This window comes from Chelonia mydas, chromosome 19, assembly GCF_015237465.2.
Source record: "Chelonia mydas isolate rCheMyd1 chromosome 19, rCheMyd1.pri.v2, whole genome shotgun sequence".
NCBI classification, from domain to species: domain Eukaryota; kingdom Metazoa; phylum Chordata; order Testudines; family Cheloniidae; genus Chelonia; species Chelonia mydas.
In genome coordinates, this window is record NC_051259.2 from 6,876,031 (window position 1) to 6,885,097 (window position 9,067).

The 9,067-nt window shown below is 41.6% G+C and overlaps 1 protein-coding gene across 5 annotated transcripts in view; it reads right to left on the reverse strand.

The window, feature by feature from the left end:
• The window catches only part of ZBTB8OS (zinc finger and BTB domain containing 8 opposite strand), a 60,176-nt gene extending 54,142 nt beyond the window's left edge, over positions 1-6,034 (reverse strand). For 2 of the 5 annotated variants that reach the window (XM_043532041.1, XM_043532042.1), the window contains exons 1-2: positions 5,889-6,030; positions 1,211-1,235 (exon numbers count right to left, since the gene is read on the reverse strand). In XM_043532041.1, the coding sequence (XP_043387976.1) occupies positions 1,211-1,235; positions 5,889-5,976 (113 nt within the window). In that variant the 5' untranslated portion in view covers positions 5,977-6,030. Of the gene's footprint in view, positions 1-1,210; positions 1,236-5,888 lie in introns of all 5 variants that reach the window. The other 3 variants (XM_043532040.1, XM_037882033.2, XM_007067579.4) reach the window with 3 other exon arrangements.
• Between the last annotated feature and the right edge of the window lie 3,033 nt (positions 6,035-9,067).

Here is a 9,067-nt window from a genome sequence, read left to right on the forward strand (position 1 = left end):
AGCACCCTCTGGCTTGAAGTAGTTTCTATCATGTACAGGTTTTCCAGTTTTGTTCAATGGCTTTCAGCACCCTCACTATAAAAGTGATTCCAACGTCACTGCTGGGATGCTAGATATTCTTTGTTTCATTTCAACTATATGGTTTCTCTTGGGAGGGCATGGGGGGTGGATATATTTATCTATTTCTCTTTTGATAAGTTTGTAATGGGTTTCCCCGGAGTGCAGCCTGGGACCGTGGGACTGCTGTGCCCCCTAAACTCTCCAGCCTGGGCTGTGTCTCATAATGCCTTGCTAGTGACCAGCAGCAAACCCCTCTAGGAGCTGTGATCACTCAGCACAACCTCATGTGGAGCCCCGCAGCCAGCTAGATTGCATGAATGCTCCCAGAGCCACTCATGAATCACACAGGGAAAGGCACCAGCCAAATCCCTCTAGCTGAATGGGAATTGGGATGCAAGGCCACATGGGGATGGGGGGAGAAGGGCTGCAGGGACACATAAGGATGGGGAAGAAGGCTGCAGAGACCCATGGGGATGGGAGGTGTGGGGAGACAGGCAGATGTGCCTGACTGAATGAGAGAGGATTTGGGTCAGCAAGGGTCTGCATGAGGGAGGCGTCCAAACTCCCTTACAATCCAGCCTGCCCCTCACCCCCCAAACAAACAAACTGTTCCATACTTCTTCCAGCCACATCCAACAACCCTCCAGGTTCACTTCAGGCTCCTTCCCTCTCCCTCAGCTCCTCCATTACCCCTGACTCCCCCCAAGCCTTTGCACTGCTTCTGACTGGTGCAGGAAATACAGTTCTGTATTAAGAAAAGGAGTACTTGTGGCACCTTAGAAACTAACAAATTTATTTGAGCATAAGCTTTCGTGAGCTACAGCTCACTTCATCGAGTTCTACTTCTACTCACTACTCTGAGTTCTGTATTGTAATTTAAATTAATTACTCAAAGTTCTGTGCTAATATGCCTAGTAAGGAATCTGTTTGTCAAAAAAAATTACCAGAATCTTTTTTGGTTACAGATAAACTTGCTGACAGATATTTTGAAATAAATTACCAAAATAATTGAAACTGGCATGATTATACTGAGATATTTTGACAAATAAAATATGCAGAATTTTGCAGAATTTTAAAATTTTGGGCACAGAATTTAATTTTTTGGCATAGAATTCCCCCAGGAGTAGAAATTGCAGCTGTAAATACTCACTGCACGTCAGCTGTGTGATCCAGATCTGAGGGAGTAGAAGAAGAATAGTTATGAGATCATCATGGTGGTTTAAAAATAAGCAATAATATGGAAGAAAAAGTCAGGTCCTGTTAATAACAAGATAATTTTTTGTGCTTGTTTTGACACTGAAGCTCCAGCTAGTGTGTTAATCTGATTAATTAACAATGACACTGGAAAAGATTTAATTCAGTGTCATCAACACATGTCGACAGAACAGGTTTTTAAAAGAAAAACCACAAAAAGCTAACTTGTTTCTAGTGAAACCACCGATAACATGGTACAATTCAGGGCGGCTTCAACAGTGTTCCCCTTTTGTGGTCCACCAAGGGCACTCACTCTTAAACCTCCAGCTCCCAGCCATCACCTCTCCTGGGGAGAGACCTGCATCTCTCTCCCCCTCCTGAATGGGGTTTTTCCAGGTGGCACAATTCCCTACCTACACGGTGTTATTACCAGCAAGTCAGACTGCCTAAATAGACCAGGGTCTGTGATTTGCTCTCATCCCAGAAGCTATATCCAGCTTAACTGCTACAGTTATACTCTTACACAACTCTAAGTCAGCACTTTTAAGGTGAAAGCATTACAGAGAAAAACACAATTAAAAACAATTCTACACATGCAATAATAAGTTTACCAAAGACCATTCCCACCCCTACTCCAGCAGAGGCTCTGGTAAGAGTTAGTCCTTCAAACCCCCCCAAAATGTTTTGTGGTTACAAGTTCCTAACAGCTTCAGCTCAGCACAAGCACATCCATTCATAGGTCAGTCTTTCCTTTATGCAGCCAGGTGGTCTAACTGTATCCACCGTTTTTTAAAATCAGTTTTTATTTATTAAAATGCTATTCTAGGCCATTCCACCTTTTATCCCCCTCCAATTAATCCATTCTTTTGGTCAGCTCATCAACATTCAGCCCCTCCCTGTGCTTGTGCTCTGACTCCCACTTGCAGAAGTCAAGCACAGACAATGTAACTAAGTTAATTTTACAATTAAAGTGTACTCCCACCTCCATTGTAGGCATAATACCCCAGAGAGGACTGAGCTGAATAAGAAAAAAGCAGCCGGTGGTACATGCTGCTTGCATACAACAAGGTGTGGTGTTGTAATTGATAACAATATTCTGCACCATAATTTTGAAGCATAATGTTGATGGATCAGGACTGGATACAAGAAGTTGGGGAGAACTTAAGAACGGCCATACTGGGTCAGACCAAAGGTCCATCTAGCCCAGTATCCTGTCTTCCGATAGTGGCCAAAGCCAGGTGCCCCAGAGGGAATGAACAGAATAGGTAATCATCAAGTGATCCATCCCGTCGTTCATTCCCAGCTTCTGGCAAACAAGAATCTAGGGACACCATCCCTGCCCATGCTGGCTAATGGCCATTGATGGACCTATCCTCCATGAACTTATCTAGTTCTCTTTTGAACCCTGTTATAATCTTGGCCTTCACAACATCTTCTAGCAAAGAGTTCCACACGGTGGCTGTGCTTCGTGTGAAGAAATACTTCCTTTTGTTTGTTTTAAACCTGCTGCCTATTAATTTCATTTGGCGACTCCTAGTTCTTGTTTTATGAGAAGGAGTAAATAACACTTCCTGATTTACTTTCTCCACACCAGTCATGATTTTATAGACCGCAATCATATCCCCCGTTAGTTATCTCTTTTCCAAGCTGAAAAGTCCCAGTCTTATTAATCTCTCCTCAAACGGAAGCTGTTCCATCCCCCTAATCATTTTTGTTGCCCTTTTCTGAACCTTTTCCAATTCCAGTATATCTTTTCTGAGATGGGCCAACAACATCTGCATGCAGTATTCAAGATACGGGTGTACCATGGATTTATATAGAGGCAATATGATATTTTCTGTCCTACTATCTATCCCTTTCTTAATGATGCCCAACATTCTATTCGCTTTTTTAACGGCCGCTGCACTGAGTGGATGTTTTCAGAGAACTATCCACAATGACTCCATGATCTCTTTCTTGAGTGGTAACAGCTAATTTAGACCCCATATTTTATATGTATAGTTGGGATTATGTTTTCCAATGTGCATTACTTTGCATTTATCAACATTGAATTTCATCTTCCATTTTGTTGCTCAGTCACCTAATTTTGAGAGATCTTTTTGTAGCTCTTTGCAGTCTGCTTGGGACTTAACTATCTTGAGTAGTTTTGTATCATCTGCAAATTTTACCACCTCACTGTTTACCTGTTTTTCCAGATAATTTATGAATATGTTGAATAGGACTGGTCCCAGTAGCAGCTCCTGGGGAACACCACTATTTACCTCTCTCCATTCTGAAAACTGATGATTTATTCCTACTCTTTGTTTCCTATATTTTAACCAGTTACCAATCCATGAGAGAACCTTCCCTCTTATCCCATGACAGCTTACTTTGCTTAAGAGCCTTTGGTGAGGCACCTTGTCAAAGGCTTTCTGAAAAATCTAAGCACACTGTATCCCCCTTGTCCACATGCTTGTTGACTCCTTCAAGAATTCTAGTGTATTGGTGAGGCATGATTTCTCTTTACAAAAAAAAAAAAAAAAAAAAAAAAGGGAAAAAAAACCATGCAGACTCTTCCCCAACACTTGAGCACTTGATTCCCACTGACACCAGTAACTCAGAGGCCCTAAATGCCTTCAATTACATGGCGGCTCCCTAGTATAGCTGCACTTTGTAAGGCATTAGGTTTACATTTAAAAGTGTAGTTAAAAAATAAATTTCCAAACCTGTGCAGTTAAAGCAGATACATGAACAGTCAAAATACTGGTCATCAGCCACTAACTGATCCAAAAAAAGTGTATACATGGACTGTACAATCCATTGCAGACAGATCTCTTTGTACAGAGTCATGTACAGAGTAGTCCAGTGAAAGGGCTAACAAGTCGTGCTCTGCGCACTTACAGTGCAAGATGCAGACATTAGGCCCAATCCTACAAATACTGCCCGTCAGCTCTCAGACAGCTGCTGAGTGAAGAGCACTCTTGAAAATCTGACCAATAATTCTTACTACCTTTAGTAGTCCCATTGACTTATGCCTAGTGTTAGCGTGATCACACCCAGGATGGCACACTTTCTCCATTTTATTATTGGCAGTGCAGTATGCACCGAATCCTGATTCCCCCTTAAGATTATGAAAGACAATTTTAAGCAAAACCTCTCTCTTTCTTAAAAGTCTTTTACAGCTAGGTTTTGGGATGTGTGTGTCAATAACGGTTTTAAGAGAGGACAGTGCACTTAACAAATAAAGAGTATGATGACCTTAAGTAACAAAATCTAATTGAGAGCAAAAGTTAAGGGACAAAAGTAAGTGAGCTAGCGCTTGAGTGAAAACATTAGTTATTAAGATCAATAGGGGAAACCTAGAACTGGTGTATCAGTGTTGTGGCATTGTCAAACAACATATAAATTATAGAACCGAATTTCAAAGCAAAGATGAATAGAGTCTATACCTCCTATCTCTAGCTAAAGCAGATTTCTGCCAGCTCTTATGAGATATTAAAGGTGTTTACTGCATCAACACAGCAAACAAGTGATGATGACTAGATGTCTGTGACAGTTTCTTTTTTTCCCTCAAGGCTGAGAAGTGTCATGTGTCCGGTATATTCTGCAGGCTTAGTGCACAAGCCTTTTCTGTTCATTTATAGCTTTTAAGCGGCCAACACCCTAATATGTGGCATTGACTTTTAAACCATTAAGAAGGATTACAAAACGAGGAACCCACAATATAAAATTGATCTTAAATTATGTAATATTAATTCTTTAAACACATATGAAATTTTCTACATCCACAATTTAGGGATCTAGAATTTAAGTCAACTCACAGTAATACAAAAGGTGTGTGAAATTGTTGGAGACAGATTTAAACTTAGGTCTAAAATAAGTAACATACAACAGATCATTACAGCTGAAACCACGCTCTTGGTTCCATAATCACTTACCTGCTTTGTGAATAGTTTCCCTACCAACTATCTCTAACAAACAACTCATTTCAGCCAGAGAATAAAAATCTTCTCTGATTACAGAAGGAAGATTGGCTCCCTTTTGACTGGTGGAACACGCTGCTGTCATTAGGCTATACTAGGCTTAAGAGCTGAACAAGTCCTGAAACATATGTTAATAAATTACACAAACTACTCTCCCAAATAGGCACAGCCTAAATAAAACTACAGTTAGACCCAGGCTGCTTCCTGTAAGCACCTAAAGCTATTAAATCAAAGCAGGAAGGAATTCCTGGGGAGGGAAGGGGAAAAAAGCCCAGGCAAAAGTCTTAAAGCAGCAGATTAAAGCACATAATGCAAAAACAAAACAGAAAAACGTGTAGCGAAGAAGACGGAAAAAATACATTATCCAGCTAAGATCTCAAGCATTTGTTTAGAGACAAGAAACAGCTTAGAAGGAGTGTTTCCCTGGATGCTTTTGATGAATAAGTCATTGTATAGTTATTTACATCACAGAAAGGCACAAAGTAATTCAACAAATTAAGAATCACAAACAACCCCTACAGTTAATCTACAGGCACACACCCATAATCTGAAAGCGAAAACAGCATGCAGCACCCGTGTATTAAGGAGACTCACCTTTCCATAGTCCCCCTCACCCCCACCCCATGCCCAGCACCCCATGGACTATGTCTGGACAAGGCTAGGAATACTCACACTCATATTTCTTATTGAGGGGCGGGTACTTGACTTTAATGGCCTGCTGGTCCGCTGTCAGATTATAGTCCCTGTAGTTATCTGCCATGATCACTTTAGTGTACACTACTCACTTCCTGCTTTATAAAAATGGCCACCCCCTTCCAGGCTGTCAGGGAAGTTTCCACACGTGATGCTGGTGCTTAAAGAGAGAGTTCTCTTTTTATCAGGCCAGTCTGTGAGGAGTATCAATAGCAATTTTGTAAGAGATCTTTTATTGTACTATGGAGTTGTGGTATTTCAAATGTGCCTCTCTGAATTCCCATGCCACCAAATCCTTCATTCATGGGGGAAATTTAGACCTTGATTCTGCAAAGATTTGACATGTGCTTTTAACTTTATGCGCTATGAATAGTGAACATGAACAGTGGGTAAAGTTAAGCATGTGCATAAGTCTTTGCAGATTTGGGGCCACAAATTGTTAACTCCTTGGAGCAGGAATAATGTCGTCCTTTATGTTCTGTACAGCCCCAAGCATGCTGTCAATAATCCATAAATAATAGAATGATATTAAAACCAAAGTAACAAGTCAGTTGTATAGGAAGCCTGCCTGAGCTTCCAAGCGTCAAATGCTTTCAACTCCCCCTGAAGTTAATGGCATCTGAGGGTATTCAGCACTTTACAGAACTATGCCCAGTGTGCATACGGTAATCTAAACATAGACATGTTACAAAACAAGCCCCTATAAAGCGCAGCTGGCACAAATGCAGACTCTGTAGTTCTCAACCATGTCACTACAGCAGGTAAAAGTGAAATCTGTTCTTTAGGGCAGCAACTGTTTGTTAGGCCCCAATCCTGAAAACACACGCAAATGCTTAAGTCAATGGGGCTCTGAATAGGATCTGGTCCCTAGTGAACAAGGCTGTCAGGGCCCAGTGAGGAGTATAACTTTCCTAAAATCAGCCTGTTTGCAGTTTCTTCAGACTTTCAAACCCCGTTTTAATTTGAAAGGTAAATGGAAATAAACTTCAGGACCAGAAAACACGTGTCAACTGCAGGTTCTGTAATCAAGTATTTATCCCCCAACTGTATCTTCCCCTTCCCCACAGAGTGACCAGCCTTGCTCTTTCCTTAAATTGCTTGCATGTGGAAGGAGCTATCTGCAGCTAAATCCAATTAGCATCCTCAACAGCTGATGGAAATTGTACTGGTTCAAAACAGTATTGCCTGCTCTTGTGATTTTATCATGAGGGTCTCACAATGTGTAGCGTCTTCTTAAAGGCCCAGGTTCTGGAATCATGATATTGCATGATACACCTCTACCCTGATATAACGTGACCTGATATAACACGAATTTGGATATAATGCAGCAAAGCAGCGCTCTGGGGGGTGGGGCTGCGCGCTCCTGTGGATCAGAGCATCAGCATGTCTGGCCCTGACATGCTGCTCTGAGCGGTGTGTTAAGGGTGCCGGGCCGGGGCCTAGGGGTTGGATAAGGGGCAGAGGGTCTCGGGGGCTGGTCGGGGACAAGGAGCTGGGGGGGGTTGGATGGTTCGGAGTTCTGGGGGTGGGGCAGTCAGGGGATGGGGAACGGGGGCGTTGGATAGGGCATAGGAGTCCCGGGGGGCCTGTCAGGGGCCGGGGGTGTGGATAGGGGGCGGGGCAGTCAGGGGACAGGGAACAGGGGGGGTTGGGTGCGTTGGCAGTTCTGAGGGGTCAGTCAGGGGTTGGGAAGTAACTATTAATGACAGAAATGTTTGAGGCCAAAGCAAGTTCAATATAACGCAGTTTCACCTATAACGCGGTAAGATTTTTTGGCTCCCGAGGACCGGGTTATATCGGGGTAGAAGTGTGATTTCAACTTTAATTTTTTAAAGTAAATTTCTAGCCCTTGTGGTTGCAGAGAATATCTTGAAAATGTGAAGCAAGGGATCCCTAAAGAGCCAAAAGGAAAGAAAAAGTACCGAACATTTAATATTTTAAAAAACCCTCATGATTTTTAAAACAATCTCTCGATTTTTATGGGCCAAATTAATTATTTTTCAATGTTTGGGGTTTACAACGCAGGGCTAATAATGTTCTGAATGAAAACATAAGAGAGGAAATCTATAAATAAGTGCATATGTGAAGTAAAATAAGGGTATATCTTTTTACTTTCAGTAGAAGGGAAGGACTTTTTGGAAGGACTAAATAAAAAGCTCTCATAGTGCTTTTTTATCAGGAGATTTTAAAAGAGGTCAGTATCATTATCTCCACTTTAAAAATGAGGAAATGGAGGCTCAGAGATGTGCAAGTGACTTATCTAAAGTCTCCTAGTAGAGACAGAAATAGAAACTGCATTTCCTGAGTCCTAGTCTAGTGTGTACACCTCTAGACCACATGCATTTAGTAGCAGCTAGTCTGCTTTTTAAAATTGGGATTAAGGACAGAGTACAGTCTGTGTCTATCCAATGTAGTGTTTTCTATAATGTCCATCTCTGTTGCACCTAAGTGGTATATATGGAAAGGGGAAAGTATTGACTAGGGTTGGATATAGTCCATTTATGTCTCTCTAGTTGAGAGAACTAAGAAAATAATCAGGAGACAGGAAACATCCAAACATACAGGGCACATAATCAAAAAAACCTTAATTTTGTCTGTAATGTTTTAACTCTTCAGTGAGGAAGGGCGGTAACAAACTATCTAGGAAGCAGATTAAAGGCTGAATTTGAACCTTGTTTCTCAAATTCCGTAATTGTCTGGATTTTAGGGTGTTCCATACTATTATCTGATAATAGACTGCAGTGACTTGTAGACAAAAACTTTTATTCCTAGGTATATTTACTTCCCTTAGATGTAGTATGTAGGGACACACAAACTTTATAAAAACAGAGGTTTATGGGCAATTTAATTTGCATAAAGTGGAGCAGCTAACAGTTTTTCTGCTCTCTCCTAGATGCAGCATGGAGACCTCAAATGTCTGATGGGGCACCTCATTAAAGAACATCTTGGAGCACTGCATGGTGGGGCCTCTAGTCTCTGCGGTGTAGTGCTGCACTATTTAAAACTGCTTGGACCAACATGCAGCATTCCATACTGGGACCATCTGCCTATATTATAGATGGGTGGTTGTTCATTGCATATTCCTCCTTAGTGCACCTTAGCCAGTACATGATACAATATTACTCCTTATCATGGATCCATAGGATCAGTGCTACACT